Source organism: Anopheles coluzzii, chromosome 3, assembly GCF_943734685.1.
Source record: "Anopheles coluzzii chromosome 3, AcolN3, whole genome shotgun sequence".
In the NCBI taxonomy this organism is placed as follows: domain Eukaryota; kingdom Metazoa; phylum Arthropoda; class Insecta; order Diptera; family Culicidae; genus Anopheles; species Anopheles coluzzii.
This window is the reverse complement of record NC_064671.1, coordinates 24368951-24390848: the sequence shown is the minus strand read 5'-3', so window position 1 is coordinate 24390848 and position 21898 is coordinate 24368951. Positions and strand designations below refer to the sequence as shown.

At 44.5% G+C, this 21898-nt stretch overlaps 2 protein-coding genes across 3 annotated transcripts; one reads left to right on the top strand and one right to left on the bottom strand.

Annotated features, from left to right (window-relative positions):
- Positions 1-6919: 6919 nt before the first annotated feature.
- On the top strand, positions 6920-16197 carry LOC120955761 (uncharacterized). Of its 2 annotated transcripts, XM_040376892.2 has the most exons (5): positions 6920-7235; positions 7323-11102; positions 11177-11403; positions 11470-11757; positions 11828-16197. In XM_040376892.2, the coding sequence occupies exons 2-5, from the start codon at positions 7347-7349 to the stop codon at positions 14775-14777; spliced, it is 7221 nt and encodes a 2406-aa protein (XP_040232826.2). In that variant the 5' UTR covers positions 6920-7235; positions 7323-7346; the 3' UTR covers positions 14778-16197. The 2 variants fall into 2 exon arrangements, with proteins under 2 accessions (XP_040232826.2, XP_040232825.2); XM_040376891.2 differs by having other exon boundaries at positions 6920-11102.
- On the bottom strand, positions 15215-18991 carry LOC120955762 (putative SERF-like protein). Its single transcript, XM_040376893.2, has 3 exons — positions 18672-18991; positions 17691-17793; positions 15215-16864 (listed from the first exon to the last, which is right to left on the bottom strand). The coding sequence occupies exons 1-3, from the start codon at positions 18676-18678 to the stop codon at positions 16795-16797; spliced, it is 180 nt and encodes a 59-aa protein (XP_040232827.1). The 5' UTR covers positions 18679-18991; the 3' UTR covers positions 15215-16794.
- Positions 18992-21898: the final 2907 nt, after the last annotated feature.

Sequence of the window (21898 nt, the reverse complement as noted above, 5' to 3'; positions counted from 1 at the left end):
GGCTCCTGTAGCAGTAGCAACAACACGAATGGAGTGGAGAACACACCGTTCTGCTAAGAAATCCAATATTTCTTTGCACTCCCACTTGGCGCTCGGTAACCAAATAGCATAAACCACAAAAACTAGCAAAGAATATCCGTAATTCGGATCCGGCTCGAAGGACCAATGAACGATAGCTCATAAACTACTGTGATATTTTTTAGTGGTTTCCAAAGGTATGTTGCCGAGTCGACTGTCTGATTGCTACTAATCCTTTTATATTTTCGTCATAACCCTGACAGTCCTGCTAACACTAATACTAACGTAATCCTATGTACCCTTTTCCTATAATCTTACAATCTATAAATTTGCAGCCATTTAGGCGCCAACAGAAAGGTGTTAGGATAGCAAACGGTTTTGGGAAGGCAATGAACATAAATCGATACGGTGTGGTTTGGTTTCGATTGTAAGTAGTCGCAGAACACGACACTGTTACTGATTTAAATAGATATTTTTTATTGCATTCTGTGTTGTGTTCTTCTGTTTTGTTATTATCTCATTTAGTTTCTGCTATGTTGTTTATTCTTATCATATCACTGTTTTGTCATAAACACACAAGATTATTGTAAACCTAAATCGATCAATGTGCCAATGTGACTCCATAGTTTTTGAATAATTATATTATTTTTATAATAATAATAATAATAATAATAATAATAATAATAATAATAATAATAATAATAATAATTATTATTATTATTATTATTATTATTATTATTATTATTATTATTATTATTATTATTATTATTATTATTATTATTATTATTATTATTATTATTATTATTTTTATTATTATTATTATTATTATTATTATTATTATTATTATTATTATTATTATTATTATTATTATTATTATTATTATTATTATTATTATTATTATAATTATTATTATTATTATTATTATTACTATTATTATTATTATTATTATTATTTCTATTACTATTGACATCTAACCTAGAATGTCCTGCATAACTACTTTAAGTTTTCACAAGCACAAACTAATAATGGATCTAACTGGAATTGTCATTTTAGAAAACAAAAATATAAATAATGAGTGACATGGCGAACGAGTAAAAAATAAATAAATAAATAAATAACTAAATAAATAAATAAATAAGTGAATTAAAAACAAAAATAAATGTATAATTTATTTTTTTCATTTGTTTCTATATAACATGATATTCCTTTGTTCTTTACAATACTTTCTCATTACTTTTAATACTCAATCATCTTCGTTTTCAATAGTTATGTTTTATAAACAAAAATAAACTTCTATGTTATAAAATTTATTTTCCAAAAGTCTTTCGAATGCCTTTCACCTTCAAACAAATTATCATCAGGTCCTGCTGTAAACACTCTTTCTATCATCGCATTTTATTCTGTGAACACCTGGTCTCAGATCTCGAGAACGATCATAATCTATCCATTCGATAAAATCTTCCCAATTTTTTTTTAATTTTTATTGATTGTTATCACATTTTCTAAGACAGTTAAGCTCGTCCAATCAACACACCTAATCGTTATGGGATTAAACTACTACAAATTATTATTTAATTTATTAGCGATCCCAATACCATTTAATGTGACAGTACAATATGCGTTTAGCATTCTGGTGACTAGCAGTAAGGTTAAAAGACTAGCCTTTCCTGCCGCCCTGTTACGCCTCGCGATGTGTACTTAATTAGATCCATTAGGGTCCAGCAAACGGGCAAGGGGTTGTAGGGGTGTTACGCGTTTTATTTATGGTACAATGTCCGATTAGAAGCTAACCGTATGCATTGCCGTTAATGTCACTTAGACGGTACGGTACGGACACGATAAACGACACCTTGCCTTCGGTGTGTTGTTGTGAGCTGTAAAATACCTCCCGACCTGCCATTTCACCTTGGAAGCTTGGAGAATATGTCAACGGAAAAGCCACCTAACTCGGCTAAAATGGCTAAACTTTGTGGCTACCACCGCCTGCCATTTAATGCGGGTGGGAAGGATATTTAAAGTGTCTATCTAGCACCCGTTTCAAAACGCCAGCAAAGGGCAGCAAAGAGCATTTTTGCAAAACATATTTCGCACAGTTTAAAATGATCAATGATCGATTTCCAAGTGCGAAGGACTACTAAATAAAAGTAGATGTACTTTGGAAACGGTGTTGTTTATTTCGTCCACTTCTACTCCCAAATATTGGCCATGATTGAGTAAATAACACAGAAAGATAAGCAAATATCACATTTGCTAATGGTCCAATATTGCTGACAAAAGCTAAATACGATACCAATTGATTTTCGGGTCCATTTGTATTATTCTTCCGTATTAATTCGACCTATAATCGAAAAATAAAGGATATACGTTCCTCAAAGTTTAAGAAACATTCAAAAGTGCACAAGGAAGCAGAAATAAACACACATTCGTAATTGCAAAGTTGTGCCATTCCCACGTTTCTCCTTGTTTCCATTAAAATTGTTTAATCATAGCAGAAATTAAAACATTCCAATGTTTTGTTTCCCTCTTTATGAAACCACTTTAGCTGTTTTATCCCTTACCCTTCATCTCAATAATTGTAGCCACCACAGAACCAAACGCAAAGGATGGAATGTGCCAAACAATTCCTCTTTACCGTAACCTTGTGTTCTGCCCGTGAGGATTGCTATTTTTTTACTTCTGTTCTTTGCTCCAGCTTTATTTCGAAGTATTTCGATTTTTTCATACCCTAAATTACCACTGGACCACTTGGGCGGAACTTCAGTGGGATAGTGGTTCCACTTTTCCGGCACCAAAAAAAGGCGGCTTTGCAACCCTGGCACTGTGCACCAAAACCCACCACATCGCGTGCGGTGGTACACGTTCCACCAAAGAATAGGCAGCAATTTTTGGAGATTTTGCTCAACTCGTTTGTTCGTGTGTACGTGGCCTGGGAGTCGCCCCGGAGGCTATGGGTATACCAATCCAAATCTTAAGACAAAACACAGACACAGCGTACACACGCGCCTCAACCAAGGCATCCCTTGTTGCCATCCATCCAGATCCGACCACTTTCATTGGCGAAAAGATGAAACAAGCTGCCAATGGGGCCAAGTGGCAGCGATGGGTTGGAAGAGGCAGGGTGTGTTGTATCTGGCAGCAAATGAAAGTGAAACGAGACCAAAATAAAATCAGAACAGCGTAATTTATGCTCCCCATTGCCTTGATCGAGGCTGGGAAAATATTGTTCGAAGGTTTTTCGGGTGTGTGTGCGTGAGGCTCTCTGATAGTGATCCGAGACATTGAGCGCTACCGGCGTATGAAAGGAATTTTGGGCTGCACAGCAAGCAGTGAAGGGAGGGAGTTGTGCTGTTTTGATGGTTCTGTTGAACAATTATCTGCAAAAGCTTTATCCAGTTGTAATCAAAGATTTTGCTAATAAAACTAACAAACAAGCTGTGCTGTGAAGATGTTTGTTGTGCGTTTTTTAGATTATTATCACGAATGCATTTCTGATCTCTTTACCATTCTCCTGGACAGTTTAATGTAATCTCGTGTAAGAACTCCACAAATTAACAACTAGGAGAGATATGTTTTTGGTAGCTCATTGAAGTTCTTTCGGGCTTTTATTCAACGGATCTCAACTCGATCGCACCACTATCAGTTACACATATTGGAATGGATCTAGCTGAGATCCTTGGATTTATCTTTGGACATAAGCCTCCGATGTAAGAGCTTCATTCTGATTCGCGAATTTTCTGATTCTGTTGCTAGGTCCTTTCCATTCTGGAACATGATTTCACGCCTGAACGTGTGCTGGTGGTGGTCCAATTTGTATCGCTGTACCTGTTGTTTCATTACCTATCGATCCAAATCTTACGACTTGCTTGCTGTCGTCTCTTTAGTTTGGAATTAATTTAAATATGACACTCAGTAATGGGATCGTTGCTTATGTTCTTCCCATGCTTTGTCTACCTTGTTGTAACCTCTACGTTATATATCACACACTACAGGTGGAAATGATACATTCTTGAGGGAGTGATTAAGATCTTCAGCAAAACTCTTACGAACAGTTTGAATTAAATTTTCCCGAACCTATTTCCTTCACATACAGCGACACTGTAAGCTTTCATAGCTTGTAGAACCTTTTAAAACATAAGAGTTTGATAGGCGTAGTAACCTATACGTGGAACAGATTCAGTTCTGCTTATGAGAGGAAATTAAATCACATCAGGCTTTATATTTCCCTTTTCGTGCAAATAAGTACTCCTGGTAGTGAACATCACCTATTAAATTGTGTATAAATATGCAGCAAAATGCATCATAAGGGTCAGATCATCAGTTGGAAATTATAATTGAACATATCGTCATTAACCTAATATCGTCATTAACGGTATCGTAAACTCTGATCAGTTTATTGACTAAAGCGGTGTTAAAAGCCAAACACATCTACCAATTGTCGATCACCTTCTACAAGGGCAATATTAACTTGTTTCTGGACACAGGCTGTTATGTTCAGTGCCTTGTTTAAAAGGTACACAACACGACCTGTACGCTACCAGCATTCAAATCTCATCTTATTAATTATCGACTTATATGGCGATCGATTCCTGCCAAATGTTCATAACATCTCGCTTTCGGCCAACCAGTGATACTCATCTGGTGTCGGTGATATGTGTGCTGCATATGCCACAAAAGTGCAGTGTCACCATCATTAGAGCGCAGGAAATCGTTTAATTAAAATGCAATTTTGCATTTTAAACTATAACGATTTTCTTGCTGAACCACCACCACCACCACCAGTGACCTGATCGCGCATCGGGCACTTGCGTTGCGCTTGCCGCAAAGAAAGAGGCGCAATGCAAAAGCTCCCCTCACCGCGAATGGTTGTACTTAGTTGCAGAATTTTGTTTTACGTTTTGTAGCTTCCGTTCTATAACTGGTAAAGCAATGCTGATTGGCGTGCGTGCGTGATCTGTCGCTGTCAACCTAGAACAAGATCCTAGGTTGTCTTGAAGGCCTGCCGGTTATTGGCCGGCTGGTGGTACGCCGTTGCACGCAAACGCGCTGTAAAAACTGTCGCACTGGTCCTGGTGGTGCGCGTTTGGCGAAACTGGTTCGATTTAAGCGCATTAGAATGATACACCACCTGTGCTTGCTGCTTGTTGGACACGTGGACATGGTTGACGCATACGTGTGTTAGCTGGACGTGAAGGCGTGCTCAATACGCTTTCGTTACGGCATCCAGTGCCGTCCCCCCGGTGCTCCGCAACCGATCCGTTATTATTGCCGGCAGAAGCCTCAGCTGACTGTGTGCTGCAAGCTGAAACAAAATTACGTATGCGAGCTGTGTGTCCTTTGCGAACAATGCGAACATAAACACGGGCCCGGTATGTTTTTGTATCTTCGGTGAATGCAAAGAATGCCACAAGAATGTAGTGACCCTGACCAGGGATAGTTTACCACTTTTTTTTAATTTTCTGCACCCAACAAAAGACATCCATCCGATCATCACGCAGATCTTTGCAAGCCCGAGTTTGTAAGGCAGCTCCTCGTGCCCGTGATTAGGTGTGTGCAGTAGGTGACAGAATGGACAATTGGTGCCCCCTCGGTGCATAACTGGGTCAAGCCGAGATGAGATAGTTGACCTATTCCTTCCGAACTACTGTCCCGAAACTGCTGGCAACGCAAACTGGGCCATGAAAGAGCAGTCCTCCCAGACAGGCTGGTGATCTTGTTGATCGCGTGGTTTTGCGCACTTCATGCCTGCCTAACCTGCCCCTGGGCCGATTCGGCACGGATGAAAAATTCGCCTTTGTGCGGACATAATGAAGATAGTACGTGACTGATGTCGGTTGATCCTTTCCCCCCGGCCCAGCCAAGCTCGTGCTGCCACTTACCCTCTCTGGCACCAATCATTCACCGTCGGATCCCGTCGTGTCGATGCGTCGTCCGTGCACCGGGCTAAGCCGGTGTGACATTTTACCGACTGGAAGGTCCAATGTTTCAACAGCTTCTGGAGGACACGAGGAGTGTTGCCTGCCGCTGACATGGAATAACCGATGTACGATGACATGGTTCGGCAAGAAAGTGTCCACTCAAGTGCCCTCCCCACACGCACATGACTGACCCCATGTAGGGTGTGTGTGTGAGTGTGTGATGCATGTTGCAGCGGAAGCTGGAGTAATTAGTAGTACGAAACCACACGGCTCTCGCTCACGAAACGCCCTGAACGATGTTTGAGCACGCGACCAAGTTTCCACTCTCAACGAGACGTGCCAAACGCACGCAGCTGACGACGGTGGAAAATGTGATGAAACCAAGCTGAAAGTGGGTGAAAAGTAAAGATCTCTATTAAAAGTGGAAGAGATTGGTTATAGTCACTAACTGAAGAATTTCATCCTTTTTTCAGTTTAATACGATATCAAATGAATGTTGAAAGGCAATTGTAATATTCGGAAATGTTTTCCATACTTCGTTATTGTTTGTAAAAATTTCCTTTTTTTATTTTTATTTTTTTAGATATGATTTGGAAAAAAAACCCTTTGCTTTTAAATCATAACGGAAAAATTGTTTCAAACAAAAAGCTTGTCCTGTTTCTGAAATGCTTCCTCAAGGGTTATGAGTGTAACGGTTACAAATGTAACGCATAGTAACGCATCAAGCCAGCACGGCGAATCGATCACCGTGGGCACAGTGGTAACCGGATTGATCAATTTAACATTTTTTTTTGCATTGTAATTTTATTCTCCCTGCGTATTTAACATAATGTTACAATAAGGATCATTGAATTAAAAGAATTATTAAACACGAATAAAATGAGTAGAAGTTATATTCCCAAGATTTTTTTTCTTGCACATATTGATCGATGAAACCGCATGGAAGCGTTCCCAGTGTGCTTACCTTCAACCGTTGCCTCGGATTCGAAGCACACAAACAAACAATAACAATAAAAAGAGACGCGAGAGGGTCGGCTTTACAGTGAGGATGCCACCAAAATAAGTTTAGTTTTCCCATTTTTCACCAGTATTCGTGTTAAATGTGCTAAATAATGTGTTGTGTTAGCACGAATAGTGAAGGAAAGCATCAGTGTGTATAGGAATTCGCAGAATCACGTCGCAAATGAAGCGAACATTCCAGTTACCGCCACGACGCCATCACGGCCAACGACCCCGCAACCTGTAAAACCGGAAAAAGGTGTAAATGTTATTCGCACATCGGCGATAGAATATGCAATTTTTGTCAGTGTTGGGTTGTGTAACCCATTTAGTGAGTGAATTTTAACAATTTGCCGACTAAAGCTAACCTCAACACACACACACTCGCAGACGTGGCCTCGAACTGACACCGCCATGGATGATTTTGACTCCGCTACGTACTCCATCGAATCCGAACCGGATCGGAAACGGATCCCGCTCGACGATGTGATACTCCCGACGGTGCGGCGCAGTGCAATACAGATCGTGACCCTATCGCCACGCCGCCAGGCGAAGCGATCGATGCCACTTACCGGCGATATGGATGGCACGATGCAGGTAACAAAGCTGGTGCTAAAAACGCCACCCGGCAGCCCCAAACGACAGCCCAAAGCCCCCGGTGTGCTGGTGAAATCGATACAGACGATTGCTGGACCGGGTCTTACCGGCGTTACCACCCAGCATGGAACAACGGTGGCCGCAAAAGTGAACAACATCCTGACGGAGAAACGTAACCTTCCACTGCCGGTGGCGGATGATCACACCGGCGCCCCGTACCGGATAATACCGATCCACCGCTCGCCTCAGCATAAGGATAGCAAAAGCGAGTTCGAAGCACGGCGATCGGAGCGAGAGCACGCGACGCACGAATTTCAAGATTTCCTTCGGGAAAGCTTTAAGGAAAACAAAACCCCTCCTCCCTCTACACCACCCCTGCCGGCTGTACCGTCCTCCTCTTCCGCGATCGAAGTCACTCGTTTGGTGGAATCGACTGGCCAATCGGATACGGAAAGTGCGCCCCGTGGTGGAATACAGTCCATAAGTACCGGCAAGACTGGTATTTCAAAATTGGAAAGTTGTATGATTGCACCGAGAGAGCAGATAAAACCAATCGATGTCGAATCTCAGCATGCCGGGCAGGAGAAGGAAGTCCATGTAGCTGCACCAACGCCCGCAGCTCGTCGCTCGTTGCTAATGGAAACCGCACCGACTGCCGTTCACACGTCAAACGAACAGACTGCAACTGAAAGTATTAAAAGCATGCCCGTGGGTGCGAAAACTGTAACCACTAGTATTAAACATCCACCTGTAGTAAAGCAAGAATCTCACGAAACTGTCGAAACCGCAGCGAAAGCGACACGTTCTAACCCAGTGCGGCCAAAACCGCCAACCAGACCCACCCCTACAAAAACTGCCCCGAAGGAAGAGGTAAAGAAGAAGGAGAAATCTTACGATCCCGCCAAGGCCCGTGAATTCATGAAGGAGCAGCAAGCGAAACGACGGCTGGAGAAAAAGGATGCTCCTACCAGTGGAGCGGCCAGCAGTTCCAAAGGTGCCGCCGAAAAAGACCTCATCAAGAAGCGGCTGGAAACGCTCCGACAGAGCTCACAAAAGTTGGTATCAAAAAACCTGCAAAAAGCACGCAAACGGTCAGTCTCTTGCACTCCGAATGGAGGATCCAGCAAACCGATTGCTACGAGTAAGGATAAAAGTGCTGCTTCTGCACAGCCCAAGAACCGCGCAGGTGCAGTTAAGCCGACGTTGAGATTGCGCAAATTTGCCTCCACTCCCACATTGCGACTGGTAAAGAGAGAAAATGCTCCGAACGAAGAGAAACAGAGTAATCCATTAAAGAAGGCAGAACCAGAACAACCTGTGCGAAGTGTTGCTGAGCCATACTCAGCCGCCAGTCGTAGCAGTGATGGACGAGGAGGAGCCAAGGGTAAGACGTCAGGGAGATCCGCTAACCCATCCACTGCCAGCAGTAGTACGACGGGTAAAGCTAGCCTTAAAATTGGTATTCTACGCAAAACGGATAGCATGGCGTTGGATGATATTGTTTCGCCGAGTCCGTTGAAACCGTTGCCAAAAACCGCAAAGGTAAACGCGCAGCTCATAGTCATCAACGCGGATCAGGACGAGGCGATCGAAGCGGCAGAAAAGGAACTGAAACTTCAAGTGCCGGATGTAAAGCTTGTGGCGCCAAATACAACAGCCGCATTGGGTGTGTCACAAGATCGCGAACGTCCTTATACTGTTGCAAGGGAAGAACGTCCCGCGCACGACCATCACGCTGAACCGGTCAAGAGCATTCCTTCCTGGCTGAAACAATCGCTACGCCAGCCCGATCCATATCCTTTCATATTGGCCGTGCGTAAAAAGCTCGAAGCCGTGCAAAACGTTCGCGAGGAGAAAGGCCAACCGATCGCTACTGAGGAAAAGCAAAAAGTCACACAACAGCAGCTACCTGGAACAAGATATAACGCTTATTTGAACGAAATTGAAAGTGTACCGTACATCAGGAAGAAAGCAACCGGCTATACTCAACCGACTGAAGGCATTGCTTTAAACAAACGACAATCGAAAGATACTCTCGATGGAGAATCGGCCATTGTGACGAAAATATCGACATGCGCATCACCAAACACTACGTCCGAGATAAGCTCAATTCGATCGGACATTGCTCTACCGCTGCCACCGCTATTCAGTAGCACAAAAATAGAGATACCATCCAATAGAGATACATCCGCACCATTTTATCCTGCCACAGCAAGCGGCGGGCCCATTAGTCCTCTTTCGGTCGATCGAATTTCACAAATGAAAATAGCCACTCCCGGCAACATGTCTCGATCATCGCACATTGGCAATCTCACAAAATCACTTGAAAGTAAAAACGAAGAAAGAGTTAAACCACAAACTGCTGCCGCCGCATTCCGTCCAGAAGCTCCAACCACTCTACAGCAATCGTTTAATGATCCGCAACCACTAGATCGATCACAGCGGGAGCTTGAGTATCAGCGCCTGTTGGAATCGTTCAATCGTAGCCTAACACACGTGATCGAGGTTAATCAGCAGCTTTACTCGGCGCTCAAAAATGTCCCATCCGCACCAGCGATTCCACCCTTCCCGCAGGAGGTGCTAAGGATACGTGATGAAATGACGCAAACATCGCTACCGATACCAGTCCTTCCAAAGCCTGCTGTGGTAGCAACAGAGCAACTGCAAGATAGCAAAGTGTCCGGTGCAAGTACAACAACGGCCTCAAACTACAGTGATGACTTTGAACATCAAAGTCAAACAGAAGCGCCACCGCCTGTGCCGGAACGAAACGCCAACGACACAATAGCAGTATCATCGAACACAACTTTCTCTTCCGGCTCTTCATCGCCAGCTTCCTCGGACAGTAACTCGGGCAGTGCCAGCAGCAGCAGTAGTAGCGACTCCGCCGATAGTAACACTAACAACAGCTCATCTTCACAATCTTCATCTTCATCATCGATGGACCACGAACGGATTGATTCGCCGCGAAGAGCTGTAAATCATCCACCAGCAAATGTCACCGACGATGAACGAAAGGCTAAAAGTAACACCACCACGGCTCACTCGAGTGATTTCGATTCACGTTCATTCAGCCTGTCGGATAGTCACAACAACACGATGAACAATCAACCACCGCAGCCGGAAGAGTATTTGCCGTCGTTCGAGGAGAGCTTGCGCAGGCGGCAATTGCCGCCAATGGGGCATCAACATGATGGTTTTGAAAAACGGAGCAATGAAAAAGAAAAAGGACTTGCTGGTGGCGAGCAAAACGTCTCCCAGGATAGCAGCATCAGTGAACAATTGCCGCCAGAGGATCGGGAGGAGGAACAATCGTTCAGTTTCAATCATTCGGAAAAGGCAAACGACCTAAAGGTGAATGCTGTGCCACCGATGGTAAGCAATTTGTCGGAAGATAGCATCAAGAAGGATCTCCCTCAAGTGAAAAACGATACGCTGCCATACGAGGAGAATTTGGATGCAACGATCAACAGCGATCTTCTCGCCGCCATGTTCAATCGAACCGATCTGGAAGTGTCCATCCTATCGACAACCGTGTCCGAAACCAATCTAAGCTATTCTTCAATCGGAATGGTAAGTGTACTCGTGTTTCTACTGCATAGTTCATTGCGATGTAACGCTTTCCCTTTCTTCTTGATCGTTTGCAGTTTGATCAACTCATACAAACCGAACGCAGCAAGGAAGATCAGCTCGTGTCGCGCGTGCAGTCGAAGCAAAAAGCTTTGCTGAACCGTGCCAAGGGGCAGCTGGCCTGGCTGGAGCTTCAGAAGCAGCGCTACCGCGAGAAGGGCATGACGGATCAGATAACGGCCGTTAAGAAGAAGCAGCGTGCAATACTGTTGCGGCTCGAGAAGGATCGAGCGGAGCTGAACAGGTATTTATGCTAAAACAAAATTGTGAAAGGACGTGGATTTTCATGCATTTTCGTGTTATTTTGTAGGGCAATAAAATCATCGACGGAATCATCGCGCACGGTGACCGGCAATCATGGACACGTGCTGACATCGCGAGTGATGGATAGCAAGCTTACCTCGTACTGCTCATCACCGGTGGCGAACAATTCCGGCTCGCTCACGCTGCGCAAATCGTCCCGCAAGGTAAGTGCCACCGTTCACGCACCGGAAAGCCAGCATCGCGGTTTAACCGGTACGGCTACGACGACTACAAGCAATTCGATACAGATAGCGATACGGGGTCGAGAACTGGAGCCAAACGATCGCTTAGAAGAGTAAGTATAAAGGAGAGGGAGTGTATGCAAGAAAGAAACGGATGCTAACCGAACACTTCCTTCCTTTCAGCATTTTGTTACGCCGTGAAGAGGAACTGCGCAAACGCAAGGAGCACGTGCAGCGCTTGCTAGAGTGGCACCGCAAGCTAGAGCGGGAAGAGGAAGAGCTAATTGCAGTCGAGGATCGCCTACTAGCGTACAACAGTCGCAAATTGGAGTCCGCTGGTGGCGCACAGCAGCACACACCGCGCAAAGAAACGTCGATCGAGGCACGGGTGGAAAGCATCGAGAAGAGTTTGCGCATTTTGCACAGCATCCCGCCCGCCATCGTTCGCCGGGCTAAGGAGGAACGGGATGATGGCGACTCGTCGGGCGGTAAGGCAGCGGAAGTGGAGGAAGAAACTGTGCTGGCGAGAGGCAGCAAGCTGAATCGATTGTGGTACCGGTTGACGGGTGTGAAGGAGCAGCGGTACGAGCCGGCCCGCAATTATCCTGTAACCCGTCCCCACATGGAAGCCCTGTACGAGGATGCTAAACGGTGCGTGCTGGAGGGTTTCCAGCGCAACGATGTGCAGCTGAGGGAAGCATTGCTTGAGCAATCGATCGGAATCAGTCACCGCGGAGGTAATGAAACGGTTGACAGTCACATTGAAAGTGTGGAGGAGAATAGATCCCATCAAAGCTCGGTTGCTGGAGAAGAAACGGTGCGTGTTGTTCCACCGCAAGCTGAACTTGTTCCAAAAGAAACTGAAAATGACATCGTTGCGAAGGGAATGGATGAAACAGTAGTGCCGGAGCACGTGGAAACGCTCACAAAGGAGGAAACTGCAATGTTGGAGCAAGCGGAAATCATCACCCAGGAGGACACAGATGCTCCAGAGTGTGATCTACCTCCGATGGAAGAAGATGCGGGCAAATGTTTGCTCTCTTCCACCGTTAACGGATGGTCACCGCCGGCCAGCCGCAGAAGCATCGAATCGGTCGAGTTCCACACACTGGAGGAAACGCCAACGCAGCACTATCAATCGGCGCTAGAAAACGAAACGGCCACCGAGCGGGACCGAGCGGGCGAAGAAGAAACGGTCAGAAGCGACAGCTACTCGACGTCGTTCGAAGAGCAGCCGCACGAAGGCACAGACGAAGCGGATGTGAGTGCTGCTGTGGCCGAAGAAAGTCAACAGTTGATAGAGGATATGTCGTTGCCGCCGATGCTGCTGCTGCTCAACAACACGACCGAACAACTGGAGATCGACGATGAGGATGGTTCCGCAACAAGCAGCAGTAGTAGTAGTAGCAGTAGCACTACTACTAGCAGCTGTGAAAGTAGCGCCACGGTGGAATTGTCCGTTCCGTTGGGGGTGGAGGAAAAGCTACCAGACGGAGTGGCTACATCAGAAGAACAAGATTTGGAGATGAGTGACGCTACCAGCATTTCCATTGCTCAATCGTTGGAAGATGTAAGCGATAGTGGGTCCGTTTCGAACACAACCACGCCGACAACTGTTACGCCAACGATGGCAATTGAAATCGTTGAGAAAGAGGCAGGATCGGACAAAAATCAGCTAGAGCCGGAAGATGAACGGTCTAATGAGTTGAAAACGGGGATAACCCCGAGCAAGGAGGATGTTCCTGCAAATCAACCACCACCAACGTCGGAAAGCGATTACGAAGACGAAGAGTTTCACACAAAATCGTCGAGCGGACAGGGCGGCACTACCTCAGAATTAGCCAAACGACTCGCCACGCTGCACGATGAGCTGGAGGAGCTGAGCGAAACGTTCGAACGTACGCCGCTAATGAAGTCACCCTTAATGGCAACCCCACCGCAAGCTCTGCCGGATCACCCGGTGGAGGATCAGAACAGTTCGGAAGAAACGATCACGTTTGATTATGATGAATATGGTGGTGAAATTACTCCACCCTCGGAGGAACCGGTAAAGGATGAAGAGGAAGAACAATCTTCAACGAGTGAGCCAAAGGAGGAGGCAGACCAGGTCGCTTCGAAAATAGAGGTAAAACTACGCACAAAAACGGTGGGAAGCGATGATACGATCGCGATCGCTACGGGAACTACCTCGTATAGTCGGGATGATCATACGGAGAGCATTGCAACGCCACCACCAGCACCACCGTCTCCCAGCATCGGTGTGCGCATGCCGGACATCATCAACGAGGCGGAAGTGCTGCGCCGCCAGCAGCTACAGATCGAGCAGGAGATCAAGGAGCTCGAGCAGCAGGTGGGATTCTTCCGCGAAATCCCCAACAAACCACCGCCACCGTACATCCCACCCGCCAACGGAAGTCCACTAGCGCTGCTCTTTCCACCCGACGCACGCATCGACGAGCTGATTGACGGGCGGGTGGAACAGTTGCATCGCGATCGCGTCGCACCGGAAAGCTTACGCTCCGATCACGTAACCAACGTGTACGAAAAGCTCATCCTCGACATGTGCGTCGAGTTTTATCGCGATCTGCGCCCAGCCGAACCGACCGTCTCGTTCCGCACGATAGCGCACGATAAGCGACCGCTCGTGTTCCACAATCCGCCCGATGCGCTGGGCTGCATGAAGGATTACATACGGGCGAAAATCCGACGCGTCCTGTCCGACGCACAGCTTACGCTGCAGCAGCAACAGCAGCAACATCAGCAGCATCAGCTGCTGCTGCATCATCAGCTGCAGCAACATCAGCCCGCACACTCCCAGCTGCATCATCATCATCATCATTTGCTGCACCACGGGGGACACTGTGCGGCCACGGCATCGTTGCCCTTCCTGTACGGTAACGGGTGTGCCAGCAAGCGCAAACCGGACCAGGTGGATGAGATACTGAAGCAGGAAACGCACGATGACGATGCGCGCTGGACCAACTTCGATCGGGAGGAGATCGAGGTGAAGGATCGCATTACGGACGAGCTGCTGAAATCGCTGCTGCTCGAGACGCTCAAAGATATGGGCCAAGCGTACGGGGGTAAGTTGAAGCGAGACCGGCTGGCCAAACGACAGGAAAGTGCCATGTAGGAGGGAGAGAGAGAGAGAGAGAGAGAGCGAAATCGATCGTCACGCACTACAACCACACATGTATTGTGATAGAGAACCTGGAGTGCATTTTATGCTAGTTTTAATACCTTTTAGTGTGCTTTTAAATAGTTTCGTAACTTTATTGACTGATTTTAAACGCAAGTGCCCGTTAATGATTTACGCGCAACGATCGCGTACCACATAGAGAGAGATTGATACGCGTCTGTGTTTAGTTTGCTCAAATTTTACATTTTACTTAATTTTAACCTTAACTTTGCTGATAATTGTTAGTTGGGCATGTTGGACGATGTTGAATAAAATTAGCATTTTAGAGCCAGTACACAATAACAAGCTGATTGTTGCATTTCTTTCAAACGATTCACTCGAATTGTTCTCTCCCCTGGCCGGGAGCCAGTGATCATCACACGTTGTTGTAATAGTTTTAATTCATGGTGGTTTTATTTGCGTTTAATTCTATTTACTTTACGATCTTCTATACAACACAGCTACGTTTGGGAGGATGGGATATAGGGTGGAGAAGGAGAAAAATGGGTAATTAATCATCCCAACGCATAGCGCATATAGTGCTAGCTTAGTAGTATGCGCGCCGTTGGTTTTTTTTTTTTTGTAACATTCTTTTGCTTGGTTGGGGAGCAGTAGATTTTGTTTTAATTAAGTATAATTATTATTTAAAAAAATAGCACAGTAGCAAAAAAAAAAGTATAAAAATGAACCTCCTATCGTATTTTGCACGCATTTTCTCTCTACCCTTACTTCATCAGTCATCGATCATTCCCTATAAAACGCGCTCCATTTGCAGCATCAAAACCACGCTCATACGCTCCACACAAATTCTATTGAATGAATATTACTTTTGATAAAGCAAACTCACAACACAAAAAAAGAAAATTATTCACCTGTGTTTAAACGCTCAAGCACAACATCTTTCAATTGAGTTGGTCGCTCTGTTTCTGGAGTAGCATCTATAAGACACAAAACTCTGTCATGCAGACACGGAAGGGTTGTGTGTAATGTTTGTGGTCTGCAGTTACACTAAACACACTATACCAAAACAAGCTTCACATTTAAATTATCCATACAAACATGTTCTAAATCCAGTCGCGGTGACGCTTTTGTATGGCTACATGCTCCTTTCGCACTTCGCAGAGTACGTGTCAACATAGGAAAAAGCATTCAATTGTACTCCTCCCGTCCCCATTGTTTATGTGTTTTATGTTTTGCTTTAAATCTGACTGTGCGCTATTGCTAACCGCGTGTCCTGTTCTAGTACTACTACCCACTACACCGACCACAGTAGACGCTAGGTGTTTAGGCTACCCCCCACAAACCGATCCTTTCATGTTCTAACTTTAACAATACTTGAAACGCGTGTCTGTATGTGTGTATGTGTGTGTATGTCCTATGCTGTCTGCTGTATTACACCGTTTTACAGCCTACTATGCGGTTGCGCTTCGCTTGGTTTGAGCTCGCTGAGTTTGCAGTTGCAGTTGCTATTGCTTTTAATCGGGAGGTGGTTTTGCTGTTTGGACTGTGGGCCTTTTTTTGAATCATCCCACACGCTTACACACTAAATAGTATAAAAGTAAAGCCTGAAAACATAAAGGGAAATGCCCTGTCGTGGTGGTGGTGGTGCACACACACCCGAGAACCCTTTTCTCAGTGTGAGTGCGGGTGGTTTCAGTGAAAAAAACAATGGCCATCTTGCACACAGTGTCGAGACGAAGAAGAGGCGAATCAAAAGCCAACGCAGCCCCAAAAGCAAACGGGAATTGAATTTGCAAGATGCGATTTATAATAACCTTTCAATTTAGCTGAATATACCCGAGCGCACGATGCAGCACACCGGTGTCAGTTAGAGTGTTGTTGTTGGTGCGATTGGTTTTGGGCCTATGGTTTTCGCGATTGGTTTTACACGAAGAAATGAGGGACAGAGGATGCGTTTGTTTGGCGCTTGGTGGTGGTGGTTTGTGGTGGGCGATCGTGTCCGGAACGGACATTAACTCTTGATCGCATGCTTTGCATCTTGCTCCTTTTTCAGCTGCTTTTGTCGCATGATGTCAGCGTCACTGGAGAGATAAATTCAAAAGAGGAGAGATAAATTCAGCATTTATGACCAAAACAAAAGCAAATAAACGAGTTTGTAAATTGATATTTTTAATTCTTTCATACTTCAATATGTTGAATTGTATTCAAAAGTTTTATAATTTGGTTAAGACTTTCAAAATACTTCTATATCTTTAATTTCATGTTGCAAAGTTTATAAGAATGTTTATCTTTTTGCCTTTATCAACGATAGAACCATCTTAAAGGCAAGAATAAATTCAAATTCACAATTAGTTAATTGTTTCAATAGATGGAAATGTAGATTAATTTGCAATATTTTAGAGAATGGCGGTAATAAATAATTAAATTTAATTTATATAGCAAAATATTATCATTAATGATTATCGAAACATTGAATTTAGAAAAAAAACAACAAAAATCATTTAAGTCGTATGCATCATTTTTTTAAAAAACCATATTTCCACATCCGACTGTTTTTAGTGATCGTTTTAAAATCATTTTCTAAATAATCCTCAAATGAGCTTTATCTTTCCAATATTTATCTAGAACCTTCGCTCGGCTGCGTGTGTGTCATCATCAATTTTCCGGACACCGTACAAACATGTCTGGTCAATTTATATCACATGAAAGACCCATTTCTAATCAACGAAACTCGAAATTGATGTTAAAAGGCTAGAGCCCCAGAGAAAACGGAACAGGAACGACACAGTCCGATATCATAATTCGTGTCGTGGCACACACATCAACAATTGATAAGAAACTATACACATCGTTCCTGCTTATTGAGGCAGAAGGGGGTTAACAGCAAGCAGAAAGCTCCCCACTTACCGCTGCTTCCTCTGCTCGTGTGTGAGACCATCGTCCCGCTGCTTTGGCTGGCCGGCATTCTTTTTCTGGTTCTTCGCACGGGCCAATTCGCGCTGGTTTCCACCTGTGAAATTAAAAGTAACAGAATTAATTGTAACAAATGAGTTTCACTCTTATCGATCTCGTAAGAGATGGTGGATCGCTTGCTGCTGGAATAATTGGAGTGCCACCTTCACCACACAACCCTGGACGCTGAAGCAAAAACATAAACAAAGCCTCTCTATCTCCCCCTCTCTCTCTCGCGCGCTTTCTTTCCACCTTCTCGCACAACAGCATCGCCTACGCCACTCTTCCATGGCATGCTGCGTGTCTTGTCGCAGAAAGCCGTAGCTTTGTTGGGAAAAGGCTGATATGTTACCTTATTTGCATACGCACAAACCCACCAAACACAAGCAACAACCTACAGTGGGAAGTCGGATTTCTCTTCGGTTCAGGGTATTATTTAACATCTTCTCCGTTTCCTCCCGAAAGACTTCCACCGTGGCGGCCGTGCCTCTTCTTACGCTGCAAGCCGAAGAAGCTTTTCGAATGTACCAGAAGCCCCGAACAATGTCATCCCGAGCAACAAGGGAGTAAGAGACGATTACAGCAGCGGCGCTGAGCAATTGAGGGCAAGCAATGGCCACTATGGCCACATGATGAGCACTTTGCCAAGACCAAGTGGTGTATGTTAGAAGAAAAAAACATCTGGTAATTCGTTCCGAAATCTAACAAAGCAGGCGAAAAAGGCATCATCGCCGTCTACGATCTAGAACAGCACAATGAAGAGAAGCATCATTACGTCGCACCGAGATGTGGGATGGTCCCCACCGTACCCGTAAGCCTCGCCCTCTTCGATTCACCCTATCACTTCTAACACAAATCGGAATGCATCCGGGGGGTTTTAAGAACCCGGTGCGAAAATTAATACAAATTTCACACTATCCGCAGCAGCATACTTACGGGTCATTTTCTATTTTCACAACGAGTAGAATACGCCAAAAACAACTCTTACAAACGGTGGCGGTCAAGTCACACTCACGCACGGCGACGACTTCGTTGTAACGCACAGGGCAATGGAGCCAAGCAACGCAGCGACCAACTTCCGGGAGCGGTGAAATCTAAGCGCGATCTTAAATGCACCCAAAATGTGAGGTGGGTTTTTTTGTGCGGCCCAGGGAAGCTTCGAGAAAAGATGCGTTTTTTTTTTTCAACCGTGATCACCCGAGGAGTGGGAAAGAGTGGTGGCTGTGGGTTTTACGACGAATGTTCACCCCTGACAGCTAGCAGAAAGCGGAGGGTGAGTTCGTGGAACGTGCGCTCACCAACACAGTGAAAGGGCAACGATGACAGTTGCGAGCAAGGTGAAGGTGCGCGTACACGAAAACGCGGCACTAAATCGATGTGACGGTTTGTAGAAATTTATGAAATCTTTTAAATCTATTTCTTTGATTTGAAATTGTCTTTTAACATGTTTACAATAACGTTACACTGTTCCTACACAACTAAGCAATAATTTAGATGGCAAAAAACGCTTTCAAAACTCATCACACTAAAAATTTGAATACATAGTGTACAGTTATCAAGCTTTTTTAGCCAAATTGGTCCAATGATCGAAAAAATAAGAAAAAAATCACTATCTTCGGCAAGAGAATTGGTCCTACTCGGTACTCTGATGGAGGTGCTAGATGATATATGAGATTTAAATGTAGGGCGAGCATGTTATTGAACAATTCCACTGTAAAACAATTCTACTATTGGACCGGTCGATAGGGAAATCATTTTAAATAAACTAAATCTCAGTTAATTTCTTTCATAATCCAACAGTCGTCGAATGTCGTCTGTGGAGGATAGCAAAATAAGCCAAACAACAATTCAAGTATCTTCCCATGATATTTTTATTAAAACACAATTTAACGTTACCGCAACGTGTTGACATGCATTTCCGAAACGTAAAAAAAAAACACTATATCCTAACACGATGGTAAAAAAGAGGACAAATTAGCACGATAACATAATGCTCCGTAGATAAGTTGCAAAATATTTAGAAGAACCTTTACTATTAGCAGTTAGGATCGGTTGACAACAAATCTACGTTTGTTTAGTTTAGAGCAATGTATTTAAAAAAGATTAAAAAAAATCAAATCAAATGTTTTTTTTTTATCGGAGCGAATAGGGTAGGATTGTTTCATAACTGCACGTGACACGTATGTACAGGAGTTTGTTTTTGTTTTCATTGTCTGTTGCCCTTTCGTATACATTACATTGTTTGAATAGTTGGTAGCTGCTCCTATATTCCCCCCTACCCTTTAAATGCTGAAATCTGACAAACTAAAAGTACATGTAGCTAACCAAAAAAGAAACAACTCTAAAATTTTGGAATCTTTTGCTTCGTTGTGTAACAGTTTTTCTTTTCGCTTTAACAAAAAGCAATCTACCAACTAAAGGCCGTAAAAGTGTGAACATGATGCGGATTTTTTTATGTTTGCTTATCCCGCCCGTTGTATTTCACTCTATATTAACAATTTATCACACCGTATATGCATTTTTCTCCGCCCTCTCTATCGGTATTGTGCGATCGTCGGTTCACCTTCATGCCATTCCATTTCTCTTACAAAATTGACCACTGGTAGACGGAACAGAAGCAGTTGGGTTTCGCTTAGCGATATATACTATCCGTCTTCCCTGTTCGCACCCCTACTATGTCGTCGCTTACACCACCAAAAACAATGTTAAAACTGTCCCTTAAAATCAAAGTGGCAACAGAAAAGTAGAGTGCCTTCACAACACCGGAGGACGACACCCATTTGGTAACACGTTTACAATCAAGGCGTATCATTTATGGAACATACCACGGACCAGTGCAGTTCTGTGCAGTGGTGAACATAAAAACTTAACCGACGGTGAAATATTTTGAATCCTAACAAAAAAACGAAATGCTTCTCAAGACTGCTATTCAAAGGAAAGCAAACAAAAAAGCGAACGATCGATTGCTAAACCTAACTACAAACACTTCGCTAGCCCCAATTTACTTACATGACGTACATACAACGTGTACTTTCCTCTTTAGCTTGAACTCCATTTCAAGGCAGCAGCAGCTGCTGCTGCTGCTGCTGCTACTACACGTTTGAAACAGTTTTGGCGATTTTAAATTTTGTCTTCCATTTTTTTCCATTACTTTCTTCCTATTACTAGCCCAGCGACGGGTCGGACCTTTTTTCCCGTTTGTTTTCAGTTATCAATTCCTATTTAACACTAAGTAGTTTCTTGCTGCTGCAAAAGCGCCCCTCTGCTGCTTCTACGCCATGCCCTTGCTTCGGGACGGAAACAAGCTGCCACTGCCATCGCTATCTACGATCGCTCGAATTAATTGCTAACGTTTTTGATTTCCATTTTCTCATAGCTCTTACTACTAGATTGGTTAAAAGAGTTTTTTTTCCGTTGAAAGAAGAGAAAACAAACATGCCATCCCACTCACTCTCTCTCTCTCTCGCTATTCCTCTCTGTCCTTCAGAGCGAGAGAGGACCGATGATTATACAATTAAAAACACACACTTTTCACCTTTCACCTGGACGTTCTGAACAGCAAGGTGTAATGCGTATTGAAAGGTAAAACTTAATTTAAAATATAAAATAGTAAAAAAAAATATTTAAAAAACCCTTTGACACTTTCTTGAGCAAAATCCTCGGCCACGAACAAACGGTTGGTTAGCTTCAATCCCCAAAACATTGATTCACCGCCGCCTACTGCGATGGAAAGAACCAAACGGGTGGAAGTTTTTCGGCAAATGATGGTAACACCAAACGTCTCCGCGGCAGTTTCGCCCGCCGAGAGACTTTTAACCAACCGTGTTCGATGGCCGCACGCAAATATTCGTGATTTGCAGAGTTAAAAAGAAGCACAACCATCTTGTCGGTGCGACAAACAACAGCATTAACGGTATTGATCGGAGTGTTTAGTTTGAGTTCAGCGAGCACAGCTCACAGTTGGTCTGTGGACCGCACAGCCCACCACAGGACGGTGGCATCTTGAACGCCAGCACGCCCGCCGTCTGGAAGTTGGCGTAGTTGGCGTTCCAGCAGGCTGCGGCAGCGGCGGCCGCCGCCGGCACCTGCCACAGTGCGGCCGCGTTCGTCGCCAGCTGCTGCTGCTGTTGCTGAAGTTGCTGCTGCTGGGCCTGCTGTTGGGC

What these genes read in the sequence shown, in the direction of transcription:
- LOC120955761 (XM_040376892.2), top strand. Translation starts at nt 7,347, where the DNA reads ATGGATGATTTTGACTCCGCTACGTACTCCATCGAATCCGAACCGGAT. An exon ending in GATCGAGCGGAGCTGAACAG is followed by an intron (nt 11,404 to 11,469) that starts GTATTTATGCTA and finishes GTTATTTTGTAG; the next exon opens with GGCAATAAAATCATCGACGG. An exon ending in CCAAACGATCGCTTAGAAGA is followed by an intron (nt 11,758 to 11,827) that starts GTAAGTATAAAG and finishes CCTTCCTTTCAG; the next exon opens with CATTTTGTTACGCCGTGAAG.
- LOC120955762 (XM_040376893.2), bottom strand. An exon ending in CACGAGCAGAGGAAGCAGCG is followed by an intron (nt 16,865 to 17,690) that starts GTAAGTGGGGAG and finishes TTATCTCTCCAG; the next exon opens with TGACGCTGACATCATGCGAC.